General features: G+C 27.2%; 1 protein-coding gene across 1 annotated transcript in view; it reads left to right on the forward strand.

Moving 5' to 3' along the window:
• Positions 1 to 15,331, forward strand: part of LOC111623966 (synaptic functional regulator FMR1-like) — a 95,975-nt gene extending 80,644 nt beyond the window's left edge. The window contains exon 9 of the mRNA XM_023366707.1: positions 13,558 to 15,331. Coding sequence (XP_023222475.1) covers positions 13,558 to 13,944 — 387 coding nt within the window. The 3' untranslated portion in view covers positions 13,945 to 15,331. The remainder of the gene's footprint in view (positions 1 to 13,557) is intronic.
• Positions 15,332 to 15,660: the final 329 nt, after the last annotated feature.

Genomic DNA, 15,660 nt, shown 5'->3' on the forward strand with positions numbered 1-15,660 from the left:
GTTCTAAGGTGAGAATCTCTTTGCCACTTTTTCTGCCAAATGCTTCCTCGACTGTGTAATTTTTGTGATCTTGGAAGAGTTACGCCACTTGGAGACAAATTCCTCTGTGTTCTCCATGTTCACACCTACTGACAGTGCAAGAGTGGAGGCATTTGGAGGCAACATACTACTACTCTTCAAATAAATATGTAAATATTGGGATAACATGTATGATTAGTCAAAAAGAGCTTTAAGATGTGGAAATATGCAATCTCAGTATGCAAAAAAAGCGAGTTCTGATCAAGGACTATTTGAAAACTGACTCTCTCACTGTTTACAGGATGCTTTTGTCCCAACACTATGGGAGGAAATATATCTGTCCATAGATTTCCAGTTTTGTTCATGGAACCATGTTCAGATTACATTATTTGCTTTAACATTGATGAGGCCTTCTCCCAGAAATTTATTTTTTTAATAATTCAAATAAATAATAGTCAAACTATGTGGTGGATATTCTAGACCCTCCAAGCAATGCTGCACACTGTAGTCTGGACTTTCCACCTAGCATTGGACAAATGCTTTAATGGATTTTGTGAATTTTGGTAGCCTGTGGTATATATCTAAAAATCATACATCATGAAGCAATGGAGAATAGTTTTGAAATAGTCCATGATCATAACTTTTTGAACATGCCAAGCATTTACTGCTTAATTTCTATTTATGCAAATTTGTGAGTTTAATCTATTGGATTCTAAATATTGACTCTGCATTACCCATGATCTAAGTGTTGTTTGATTTCAGAGTGCAAAGTTATCCCCTTTCAGCATTCCTTTTTGTATGTGATGAGTTTTGCATTTGTTTAATCGGGACAGCATGATGTTGGGGTCACTGATTTTGATCAAACTCTCTGAGAATATAGTGCATCCCCAAACACTAACATGTGTCAAGCAGTAAAGCGTAATATTCAAAATTAAATGAGAAAATTAAGATTGAAAATTTCATAACATTTAAAACCTTTAGAATTTCTATAGATTTCAGATTGGCCTTCGTGGGGCGTGTCGATTTCATAATCAGGGGGTTTGCGTTTGGAATCTTGTTGGTGACAAGAATTTTGTTTTCGTCTAAAACTGTAGGGTTAGGTAGCATTTTAGCATTTCTTAATTTCTTTTGACATTGAGTTGTCTTTGAAAGGAGTCAATTTTATTGTTTTATTACCCTATTTATAGTATACACTTTTAGTTTTCTAAAAATAAATCAGTTTTTCTAGCTGACAATACAATAGATTTAAAAATACCAAAAGTAAAATAAAAATTACAGTTTTAGCGGAAAAAATTGCTACCAACGAGATTTGAAACACAAACTACTTGATTATGAAATCAATACACCCCACCAAGCCACTGGCCAACCTGAAAGCTATAGAAAATCTAAAGGTTTTAAACGTTATGCAATTTTCAACCTTAATTTTCGTGTTTAATTTTGAGTATTGTGCTTTACTACTTGGCACATGTTAGTCTTTGGGGATGCACTATATCCTCAGCGAATTTGATCAAAATCGGCGAGCCCAACATTATGCTGTCCCCTCATAAGTCAGGACTTATGAGGGGACAGCATATTAAACTTCAGACTTATTAAACTAATGGCTGTGTAACTAAATGTAGGAATTGAAAAACGTTTGATAACAGTAAAATTTTATATTATATATTTATGTGAAGTGGCATTTTCAGCATTGACAATTATAAAATCAAAACGTCAGTCAACTCTGAAAAATGCTGAAGATGCTCTGCATCATAAAATTTTGTCTTCCATATGTTATACTGTATAAGCTGTTTGACAATTGATCTAGAAATAGACAGAACAAAAGTAGACTAATGTACCTTGAAAAATTTTTTAATGTGTGTTTTATTTGTTGCAATGAATATATTGTGTGAGATATTTAATAATGTTCTCCAGTATTGCATATTTTCTAGAAAAAGATGATTATATGTTTTGGATATTTTATAAATACCTGTAATAATTATTAATAAATATTTAAGACACTGTGAAATACTTTCTGTAAACTATAAATGACATGCATAGTTTGTTTGTCTACACCTATTAAAGAATAAGTCATTAAATAATTATTTCTTGATCTCTCTTGTTGTTTTGTAAAAAATATTTTGTTCAGTATATTAGTACATTTTATTTGTGATGTAAGATGAAAACGCTTTGCATTATATTGGAAGATATGTAAAGGAATGTTGAAAGGCTATACTGTGTTGATTTTTAGTATTTTTGCTTTCACACTTCCTGCATATAATGTCTTGTGTGAAAATGTACATTAAGGAATTTAGCATATCCCAGAGTTGATTTAGGTATATAAAATGTTTGGCCAGTTATAGTAGAAAGAAATGGATTTTTTTTGGTCTTATAATATTACTACTAATATTTACTTCAATGGTATATAAAAAAGATTTGAAAAGGACTTTCTACTATTTGATAATCAGGACTTAATGCAATTGTTAGAATCATGATTTGTTTTTAATTGCAAATTTGAGGTATCCTCTTAGAACTTGACAAGTGCATTAGAAAAGATAATGGGTTTAAGTCAGAGATTTCTCTCAAGTATAGAAATGTAAATCATGTCAGTATCTCAGAAAAGTAGAATTCCATCCAAAAAACAAAACTAATATGCTGTATCTTTGTCATTATTGCAGGATTATTTTTTGTGATTAGTCATTACAAGCTTTTCATATGGTCCAATAACAAACTCTGGAAATAATATCAGTTTTTTTAATTCAAATCATGAATGAATGAGTTATTTGCCAAAGTAAAATTTATTGATTCCATTAAATTTCAAGGATATGTATCCAATTCTGTTTTTACAGAGTAGATATGTTCCTGAAAAATCCATATAGAAAACAAATTTTGTATGGAAGATTGGTATAATACCTTTAAGGTATCAGCCCATCACTCTGAGGTCAAGTGGATAAAATCACTGAAAGGTTTGCACCTCACCAACAAACTGGCCAAGTAGAGTTTTCCAGGTTTCTACACAAGTCTAACACCTAAATAGGAACCAGTTTTTCATAAAAACACTTCTCAAGTGGCATTTTCTGGAAAACTGGTTTTCCTTAGTACATGTGTCACATTACTTTACCTTATCTATCCAATCTAATCCTAAGGGATTTAGAATCAAATCAGGGCAAACTCCAGAAATTTCCCATGGATGATCTGACCTGGGTATGTTATGCCCTATCATCCAGTCAATCCCATTGTGAGTCTGACTATCTATGATAGATAGGAAGACATGCCCTCTTAATGCCCACCAGGTGGAAAGAGTTAATAAATGAAAATTGTAGGAATTTTTTAAAAGCAATTTTCTAGAAAAGGAAGTATGAATATTTTAGAATTAAAATCAAATGGAGATTTTTAAAAAGGTAAATTTATTGAAATGTGTAGATTAAAAATAAACCATATTTAAAAAATTCTTGTAGAAACAGAATTAGATATGTGCATATATCCATCAATTATAAAATATCTAATGAAATAAACTTTATTATTTTTTATGTTTATAGCTCAAAATTTCACATCATAACATTAAATTTCATTAACATATTCCCTATTCAGTGGTTCTACATGTTTTGTAGTAGGAAAGTTATCATTTATTCTATTCTTATTAGTGATATAGAAATGGAACTAAAGACAATTGTCTTATTGCTTTGATATAGTCATTATGAAAATATCTAATTAATATATGTATAAATAATTTTGCTTCTCATCATAGCTAACGTTATTAGAACAATACTATATGAATTTATAGTGGCATGATAACAGAATGAAATCTATCATAGATATTGTACTTTGATAAAATTGATTTTTGAATTAATTAATTAAAACCTAATATCTATAGAAATAAAATAGAAAATAATTTTTCTGTACTAGCCAGGAATATGCAAAATGAGGGATACACTAATGTGCTACACTGGTCCTTCACCACTTGAGGATGCCTCAAAATGAAATGAAATTTGAAAAAGTAACAAAATAAAAATATAATGGTTGCAATTAACAATTAATAAAACTAAATTTCAATAAATTTTTTAATTATGTAATTATTATTGTCTTGATATAGTAAAGGGACTCCCTTGACCCTAAGCCAGGCATGGCCAACATACGCCTGTCTAATGAATTAATGTTGCCCGCGATCAATCTTTCAAAATAGCTTGATGAAAAATTCTGACGTCTAAAAAAAAAAAGGTCAACANTGATAAAATTGATTTTTGAATTAATTAATTAAAACCTTATATCTATAGAAATAAAATAGAAAATAATTTTTCTGTACTAGCCAGGAATATGCAAAATGAGGGATACACTAATGTGCTACACTGGTCCTTCACCACTTGAGGATGCCTCAAAATGAAATGAAATTTGAAAAAGTAACAAAATAAAAATATAATGGTTGCAATTAACAATTAATAAAACTAAATTTCAATAAATTTTTTAATTATGTAATTATTATTGTCTTGATATAGTAAAGGGACTCCCTTGACCCTAAGCCAGGCATGGCCAACATACGCCTGTCTAATGAATTAATGTTGCCCGCGATCAATCTTTCAAAATAGCTTGATGAAAAATTCTGACGTCTAAAAAAAAAATAAAAAAGGTCAACAACACACCGTGCGTTTAGAGTTAACCCTCCATTACAAATCTCTTAAGTACAGCATAGAATGTTGATAAATCATGATAATGTGAGAAATGTATCTGTAATCTCTATCTACAATTCAATCTCTATGCAGTGACACCACAATGAGATCTCGCACCACCTTAAAATCTTCCTAGGGCAGCCTCTGGTTCAGCCCGTGGAAAAGGTTTTCTTTCCAATCCGGCTCAGGGGCAAAAACTGTTGGCCACCCCTGCCCTAAGCCCTTGGTAGATTTGCTCTTTCTTTTATTGGCTATATGACTAGATACTTAAACAAGCATTTGTGAATGTAGTACTTAGCATGTAAAATAATGTACATACATATTCATTCATTCATTCACTCACTCTCTCACAGTTTAGATGCATAACTATAACACTCATGAATTATATATAACCTTACATTTATCTTATATGCATTAAAAAGCAAATTGGAAGTATAATAATTTGGAGTAATATATGTCTAATTAAACAGTATATATTAAAATTCTCATTAAATTTGTGTACACTTTATATAGAATGTGTGTACACTTTATATGTATCATATTCATAATAAATATGTAAAAAATTAAGTACAGTAGGGCTTTGTTTGACTTCATCTTTTAAAAAAATTCAGTTGGTTTATAATGCATTTTAATGTTTATTTGTTGTTCATATAAAATATAAATAAAAATCTTGCCACTTATTTTATTGACAATTTCATTTATTTGCATTTTCTATTTTTATTTTTTTTTAAGTTCTAGTAAATTTATAATAAAAAGTTTTTTAAAATTTATCTTTCTTTCTGTAAACTGAAAATTTATCATTCTGAAAATTTTAGTTCTGTTTAAAAACCTTTCAAATGGTTTTGTCTAAAATGTATTACAAGCATTCAGTTTTACTTTGGTTTATTAAGAACTTAAAAACAGTAAACTTTGAAACTTCTTTTACGATAAATTTTTATTTTAGTATTTTCATCCCAGTTTATTTAATGCTGTAGTAAGTAATTCCAATGTTTGTTTTAGATTTGCATACTTCTTGCCCAACAAGTAGTATGTGAGATTAGTAATGATCAACTTATTTGTTATACCAGATAACTAATTATGCAGCTAATTTTTTAATTTTTAATAAACCTTTACAAATATTTACTTGAGTAAAAAATATATAATAAATTAAATTTTCATTAACAATATCATTAAGACAAAACTTGAGTAATTGTATCAGTGAATGTAGAGTATAGAGGAGGGTTTAAATTAGTGATGTAGATCAAAAGAACTTATCAGTTATATCTGTTAGATCATTGTTTCTCAACTTCTAATGAATCGTTACCCCCTTCGACGTAGTATCGCCCCCTTCAATAAAACCGTTAAGTAGTATCGCCCCTTCACTACAAAATTCCGATGCTGAGGGACAAGGCTAATGCCAAATTTGTACTGCATTGAATAGACTAGTGACTAGTATAATATTATTTGTTTAATTATTGTACGATATAACAAATAAAATATCTAATTATTCTTAATATAATGTTTTACTATATCATTCAGAAAATTGTTTTTCGCCCCCAAAATATAAATTATTGCTAATCGCCCCTCAACATGGAAAAATGCCCACATGGGGGCGATATTGCCCCATTGAGAAACACTGTGTTAGATCTAACTAATAAATATTTATTTGGAAATAAAAATCACCCATTTATTTTAGATTTAGATACTAATTATTATTATATCAGTAGATACTTATTACATTTCTGTGGACATTTTAGAAGCATTCATTCCCACATGCAGTTTCATTGAAAAAAAAAAACTATTATTATATTTATTTTTAATGCAATTATTTTAATTCACCAAGATATATAAATTAAACGAGCAATTATTTTTAGTTTTATTGTGATATCATCACAATGTCAGTCTGCAAGTTTTTAGATCTCAATGCAAAATGCTCTTGATTTTAGTAGTGTCTTTGCCCCTATACATCATACTTTTCCTGTTAACAAGAATCATGCTGGTCATCTATCGTTGTTGTGGAGAAAATTTTTGAATTGAAATAACATGACTTCCTGTCTAAACCAAAAGTTTGTATATAGTTAATTGGGCCTCCAGCTCCTGAGATTTCCATTTCTTGTCTCAACTTTCATCTATCTAACTTTGTTCTTGAGATTAAAGAAGGCCAGACAAACAATGCCAGTGGGAATTTATAGGTCTGCAATTTTAAAATTGCAACCCAAAAACAATTACTATGAATATTCTGTTTGGGAATATTTTATGTATATTAATCAAATAAGAAAAATAAAAGTTTAATATAATTTAAGACAATGCTTTTTGACTATTCACTGATTACACTGTAATGAAAAGTTATTGAGCTGTAAGCAAAAGTTAAATTTGATAAACATTCTTTTTGTAAATTTTTTTTCTAAGTTTTATATTAGAAATTTGGAATTTAGACATATAAGTTTTTTTTTTTTTTTTTTTGATAAATATAAACTAAGTATTGAGTTCTAATCATTGTTATAATCTAAAATTCATATTTTAAACATCTTAAAGCTGAATTTTTATAGCATTTTAATTTTCGAGAAAGGACTAATTTGAATTTAGAAAAGATGCAAATTAAAATTTTTTCAGATAAGTTTGATAGACTAGTCAAGTTTTAATACATATGAAAATAACTCTCTAAGATTAAATTTTATTTTAAATTTTAAAACTTTTTTTAATGCAGCCATTTGCATTTGAAGATTTTAATATATACATGAAAAATGATTTAAGAACAAATTTTATTATACATATATAAAATATAAAATAAAATTTACAGAAGATATACACTTTATAAATCATATATTGTCTGTTTAATGTAAAAGTATTTTGATAAGTAGAAATTTATTTATAGTTGTCATTTTTCGGGCACAAAATTGGACACTTGCCAATTGAATAACTAACAGTTTAATGCACAGATAGAAAACGCTGTGTTATTTTATTGTATACACCACAATCAAAAAATGTTATAATAAATTGATTTGTATATTATGATTAATGTGATTTTAATTAGAAATTACATGTATGTAAAATAATTATCATAAACTAATAATTTATAAAATGATTTGTTCTGGAGTACTGCTAACAACTGTTTTTATATCATCAAAATGATTCTCTTCTTACTGAGAAGGATATTTTTAAAGGATATGATTTTCATCCCAGAATCATTTTCCTTCTTAATATATTAAAGTTGAATTTAACTTAGATTCAATTATTTATTTTTAATATTTTCTCAAGAAATATTTTGAAGTTTGAGATTGAAATACACTAATAAGCACTAATATAGTGATGAAAGAATTAATAAAATTCTTAATTGGAATCATTAATTACATTTAAGGTAGAGCATTTAAAACAATTAAATAATTTCTTATGCACTATCTCTGGAAACAGAAATAGATTTATCATAGAATTATTAATAATATATTAATTAATAAATTTTATAAAAAGTTTTTAAAAAATTAAAGTTATATATTTAATGAAATTGTTAATAGATAATGCATACACAATATAATCAGTTTATTGTAGTCATTTTGGACTAGCCTATACTGAGGATGATAATCAAATAGCATTAAGTAGTGTAAGTAAATGAGACTACAATTAGTATAAATTCAGGTTTTATTTACTCTGGAAGTAAAAGTATATGTTAAAACAATTAAAAAATGCATAACTTGAATATTTATTAATATTAAATTGCTGGCATTTCTTACTTGAATTAACTTACTGTACTGCAAGCAAATGACAAGTAAAATGATAAATGTTTAGTATTTAAAGTACTGATTAAGACTGGTTAAGTACTGGTAACTGATGATAACAATATTGGTGATTAGATTAAGCAAATTCTACTGTATATGCAGTTTACAATTTGCTCGTAACAAATATTGAATAAACAAAAATAATTTTGATTACATTTTTTCTAGGTATTTTATATTCTATTCATGTTGATAATTGTGATAATTAATAAAAAGCATTAACTTTTTTGATAATTATAAATTGTTGTTGTTAACGAGAATAAAGATGTTTGTATTAATACTGACTTTAATCATTCAATTGCATGTTTAATTTATTCAGTTATGTTAACTTCTCAGTAATATATTCTACATTTATAATTTCAGAATTCTTGGCGCTTCATTTTTTCCTTGTTTTTCTCTCTCAATCTTCTATAATTAGCTGATTTAAAATTTTTCTTTTGGCTGATAAAATGTTTTTATCTTGCAGTCAAGTCTTAGTGTCATAGATGATTTATTAAATGTCTTAGTATGAATAATTCTTCATAAAGTAGAATGAAAAAAGTTTTTTCCATTCTATGTCTTAATTGATTTATCATCATTTTGTGAATCTGTATTTGCAAATTTAATGAAACTCTGGAATTTCTATGATAGAATGTCTTACACAGCATTTTGTTTTTGTTTGTTAACTAAAATGGAAGGTAAACATTTTAAATTTCTCTTTTCTTTTTTTTAATATTTTAGTTAAGAAATTTTTAGTATTTTTGAAACTTAAATAGTTAAGTTTCTGATGATGTATTCTGCTTTCTTGGAGAACTCAATGTTGTCAAAAAATATGAAAAATGTCTTTAGAATTTTTAAGCTCTCTGGATTATCAAGGGTATATACAACTTACTGGGCAATTGTAATTAATGTACTTCTATTTAATGCTGTCTAGAGAGAGATTTAGCAGTCCAAATGCAACCAAATCTGGTGTGATGACATTTCAGGACATACAGAAGACATTTCCATAAAAAATAGTTGATACTAAAATTTATGACACTGGGTGCTACAAGCAATGAACATTTTATTTGTACAAGACACTCAGTGCCAGATTTCCATGAGGTGCTGCCTAGGGATCTTGGAACCCTGAAATAAGAAAAAAAAATTAAGCAACTTTACTCATTGCAATTATATATATCATAATTCTATAGCTACAATTAAACATTATTATTTATGATGTAAAATTATGTAGATAGGCTCTCAGTTTTATATCTAGGAGTCCCAAAAGTCTTAATCCACTACTGAAGACACTCATGCTATACAAAGACCTTAGCAATTTAGAGGATACTGCTCAGTGTGTTCCCCATTAAAAAGTGTTGATAAACCAATTTTAATTGTACCCACAACCAAAAATCAAACAGATTAAGATTCAGAGAAGAAGGTGACCGGGCAACTAGGAAATACACGACTAGTCACTTTATCAGTAAAATGTTGTAGAAATTGCTGTATGTAGTGTTTGATATGTGGAGACATTCCATCTTGTATTAAAGTTGTTGATTCAAGTTATTGTTGCTGTTGCATTTGGGTTATGCCAAGTATTGAGTATCTTTGGGTCATTATTGAGCAAGTCACAGACAAATTGAAATTAGGATTAGCTTCTTCAATGTAGAATAAATATAGGTGTAAATCTACTGGAAAATATGTGGCTCTCATTCAACAATGTTTTTACAAAAATGCAAATTTTAAAATAAGAATATAAGTATATTTTTAGAGATTTTAATATATAACTTAATATAATTTTTTTTTATAATTGTATTATTTTTCTTGGTTTTAAGGTCTAGGTTTCATTCTTTCATATGGACAGTATCTTTTTTTACACATTTTGTTTTACGTGGATTTGCATTTTTCAGGGATGTATCTACTGTGTAAAAGCAGAATTGAGTGTATTTGTAATTTTATTTATTTCACATTAAATTATATTGTAAAATCATATTCTAAAATTTTATATTCATTTTTCATTAAAATTTCATATATTTATCAATCATTGTATATGTATATGTAATTAGTATTGAAGTTTGTACTTTGTATTTTCTTAATGTTGCCTGATAAGTTTTATTATTGGTTGTTGCTATCCATTTTAAATTATTCTCCTTGTTTTGCAAGTTTTTATTTTCTTAAATATATTTTGTTGAATTTAGATTTCTGTGTAGGAGGAAAAACATAATATTGGCATCTTTATTTAATAAAGTTAGATTTGACATGTATTGTATGAGTGATATGTATTTTTGATTTGTAATTTTTCATTATATGAAAAATTTATTAGGGGAATTTTTTCTTTTGACAAAAAAAAGTTAAGGTAATATTTTAAACTAAAATATGCAATAAGAATTCATATATTATTACAATTCACAAAATAGAGAAGAAAATTATCATAAAATGCAAATAAATCAAGAAAATGAATACTGATATCAGTTCATTAATATTCAGGACTTATTTATATTCTGTAACAGGTTTGTACTTTATATGTAGAAATTATTAGTTAATATTTTAATTTTTCATATCTTTTTAGAAAATTGAAAAATCCTAACTATTCGTTTAGAATTTTTGCAATTTTCTTGAATTTTATGTGTAATATATAATACTAAATCTTGATGTAAATAAAAAAGTTTCTTGTCTTTTAATGATCCAATATATTCCCAAAATTCTAGAAATTTTTTGTTAAGTTTACTAAAGTATTGATAGATAGACATCCAGATTACTTTCCAATGAATATATTTTTATTCCATTCAATATATCCCTTTGAGAATAATATAAAATCAACTTTCATATTTCTAAAATAGTAAAAAAAAATAATAATAATAATTTTCATAACATTGTTAACATGAATTATTTTTAATTAAAAATAGTTGTGCATATTAAAAAAAGTTTTAATAATGACTTATCATAAATTTTCTGTTCTCAAAGGATAAATATTTATTCCTTAGTTATAAAATATGTATGTTTAGATTGTTGATTTATATATATATTTTCTTTCTTAGAAAATGAGTTTATACACAGTTGTATACAGTTAGAATTATTTTTATCAGATTGGAATTATAATTTGTTTAGGTCTTCTGAATTCAAATTCTTTTTTCATATTCAGAATAAAATTATATAATAGATATATATATTTATTTATTTTATTTTAAATTGAATTACATTGACAGCTTTTTCAAAAATTATTTAATCTAAAATAGACTGTATATTTGCTTTTCTTTTTTTATTTTTGAAAGCTATATTATATAAATATCTAATAAAATTAAATTGAGTGATGATTTTAATTGGTGTATGTTTATGAAATACATAATAAAATTATTTTTAATGATGATATAAAATATTTATAATTAATTTTAATATTAAATTATAAGTTTATAATAATTTTTTAGTAGTAGTAGATAAACTTAAGAAATACTGTATCTACATATAGTAATCAGTAAGAAAAAATTAAAAATTGAGAAAATATGAATAAGTTGTGATGATCTACAAAGGAAATTAACTTATTTTTCTTCTGTTTTTAATAAAATAGATAAATATTTGTGAATGTGATAATACAATTGTTCTTTCCAAATCTCAGTTATAAAATTGCTAATGAGTATAATGCATTATGAAAACATTGCATGTTGTATTTATAATAATAATCTTTGTTTTATTTCAGCATTTTCTCTGTTATAATTATCTTACAATATTATAGTTGTCTTTAATGTGAAAATATGAATAGTAACTAAATGAAAGATTTGATTCAAGTTATATGGTAAGGAAAAATATTTTCCTTACCATATAACTTTTAAATTGCAGACGTATACATTTTCACTGTTGCCTGTCTGTCCTTCGTTAATCTCTAGAATAGAATTAGATAGATGAAAATCAAGACCAAATATGGAAAACTTAGGAAACCCAGACACTATAACTATATTAACTATGTATGAACTTCTGGTCTGGACTGGAATTCATGTGATTTCAATTCAAAATTTTCTTGAGAACAGAGTTAGATAAATGACCAGAATGTGTTGATTGTTATCAGGAGACAGGCAAGATACTACCAAAAACCAGAGAAGATATGGAAAGTTTAAGGTCCAAAGACCTAGATTAACTATATGTGAACTTCTGGTCTGGACTGGAAGTTACATGAATTTTTTTTAAATTAAAAGATAGTCACATTGCCAGGCTGCAATTTTTAATTGTCACAATAAATAATTATTCATCAGAAATAGAATAGTTTAGTTTCACTATTATACATCTTACTTAAAATGTAATTTTATTCAATTATTTTTCAAGAAATGATTAGAAAACTTCATTTATTTATTCATATTTGATTCATTAAGAGTTCAGTTCCAATATTTTCTTGTATAAAATTAATGAGTTTTAGAAGTTTTCAGATGATATTGAAATATTTCACTGTGTATTTGTGGGTGATGCAAAGTAATCATCCATTTTTAAACATTATTTGTTAAATAGTGTGTATTAAAATTGCTTTAATACACACTATTAAAATTAAAATTAGTAGAAGGTTGGAAAGATTTGTCATGCATCTTCATGAATTAAGAATAAAAGAACAGAAGTATAGATTGTGTAATTGTACATGGTGATTAATAAAGATATGTTTAGTATCTGTAATGTAATTTTTACTTCATTAAATACAAAAAATAAATTATATAACTTTGAAAAACAAAATATAATAACAGATGACTACTTTTGCATTGTCCTGAATTATAAGTAAAAATCTGTCATTAAACAAATGATAGATTTTATATTAATAAAACTTTTTTATGATGATTGATTTCTTTCTGGAATTTTTATATTTTTCTTTGACAATAACTAAACATAAATATTTAATGTTAACTGCTACTACTGTGAAAGTTCGCCTGGTAATTAATGCTCTTTCGTTCTCTATCGTCTAAGTTCTGTATTTACATCACAACAGAAAGCTCATTTTACGTGGATTACTATATAAATTAAGAATGTTCTTAATTGAATTATTTAAAAAATTAGTATTTATTTTGGTGTCTTAATGGTGATTTAGTTTATCATATGTGATGAATGCAGAATGATTATTCTTGAATATTAATATTCAAATATTTTTAGTAATAAAACGTTTTGCTTAAAATTATGGATGATAATGAATAAATTATTGTTATTACTATTACTATTTGTAGGAAGTAGAAAAGTTACGACAGGAAAAATTAGAAATTGATCAGAAATTAAGAAACCAGATGGGATCTATTCAGAACTTTTCTGTCCCTCGTCGAAGCGGTCCAGAACGTAATTATAATTCTGATGCAGATTCTAATCGAGGGAGAGGAGGTGGACCACCAAGAGGAAGAGGACGTGGTGCCGGACCAGGAATGGGACCAGGACGCAGATGGGGTGGAGGTGATGCACGCTACAACAACAACAGTGGAAGTCATTCATCTTCTCTTAGTGATTACATTTCCAACTCACACAAACGTGGTGGACATAATTCGGGTCCTCAGAGAGGAGGAAATTCTCGGGGTAGAGAAAGGGGAGGTGGAGGTGGAAGAGGCACTCCTACCAGAAAATAACAGTATGCATTTAGAAAAAGGACCTATACTAGGTTTATGACCCTACGACCTAGCATTGTCAATAACCATACAGCATTCCACATATTGCTGTTGGTGAATACTTGGATTTGCCCTGAATTTCCAGAGATGTCAAACAGACTAAAATTCCTCTTCACATGCCATCTGTGTGTTTGATTTGTATCCTATAAGTAGACGTTTTACATTTTTGAGTGAGTTGATGGTAGGAAATTGCTTCTATACTAACTTAATAAATTTAGTATAATTTAATGGTAACTCCATTAAATTACTAAAGGTTATTTCAGCCTATGTGGGTTTTCAATATCAATAGTTTAATTTGGAAGAAATAAGTTTCTCCGGCAAGATCAGTCAGTGACTGTTAAAAAAAAAACCAACCTACTGTGTATTGTTTGACGGATATATGACTTTTTTGTTTTATTTTTTGAAGTCACAGTGCAGTTGTCACAAATGTTTTGCACAAAGTGAGATAAGGCATTTAGTTTTTATTTTTTGTGGTTGGTATAGACTTGGTTATTTAGTGACTTTTAATTTGTGTGTTATTATTTTAAAGGAAAAAAAAAACTTCTGTTGTAAAGTGTTGTACCTGGATGAACCAAGGACAATACTAAATTTCTTTAAAACACTTATTAGTTTGTCAATTTTATCTTTAACATGCATACTGGTCCTCAATTGTGGTCTTCCAGTTTCTGAATTTGACATTAAGATTAGCTGTATGTTTATTCTGCTGTGTGTGCATGCTTTAAAAAAATAGTTTTTAAGATAATGTCTAGTAATATAGAACAATTATTAGAACAAACCAAAAATATATATAGTATAAACCAGAAAATTCTGCATAAAATAGAAATATGTATTTATTTCTGTATGAAAATATTGTCAAAAATTGCATCTCTTGAATATGTCACTAAATGAATGTTTAAAATAATTGAAGAAAGAAGATTGGAAAACAAAAATTAACATGATGACAAGAAAAAAAAAGCTTAAAATGTTTATTAAGTTTAGTATTAGATAATCATTTTCTGTATTTTATACCAAAAGAAAAAAAAGATAGGTGCATCTACTGTTTGGAAGGGCTGTTTAAGGAATTTTAGTAATAATTTAAACTCTAAATTTTCAGCCATGGCACCTAGAATTTTCATATCCAGAAATTAAACACCTTATATATTGACTACTTAGAAAACTAAGTTTACCTGGCTATGATTTAACTAATCCAGGATTTGTCTTCACTGTTTTCCAGAATTGTCATGTATCCTGGAATTGTGTGAAATCTCCTGAGATTTGAGCCTCAAATGAATCAAGCATGTATCTGAAAAAACAAGCAAGGTTCATGTGTCTAAACACCATGTTACATTAAATTGACACAAGCTCATAATTTTTTACAGTTTTCCCATAATTTCTCTACTCTCTACTCTCTCTCTCTCTCTTTTTTTTATATATTGACAGATGATGTTCTCAGGTTGTAATAAAGTTGCCATATTTCAAAAGTTCACTCGTGTGTGCATATGGATGGTATCCCCATTCTCAAATCTTTTGCCACATTTTAATCCTTTAATTCTCATTTCTGTTCATACTTTTAATACATAATTCATCCACAATTCATCCACATCTATAATAATAAATTGCACATTATCACTGGTATATTTTGTAAGTTGTTACTTATATTAGTGTTTTGTTTAGTAATTTTCTTTAACAATAATACTG

Source organism: Centruroides sculpturatus, unplaced genomic scaffold (genome assembly GCF_000671375.1).
Source record: "Centruroides sculpturatus isolate CEXI.00-Female unplaced genomic scaffold, Cexi_2.0 scaffold409, whole genome shotgun sequence".
Classification (NCBI taxonomy): domain Eukaryota; kingdom Metazoa; phylum Arthropoda; class Arachnida; order Scorpiones; family Buthidae; genus Centruroides; species Centruroides sculpturatus.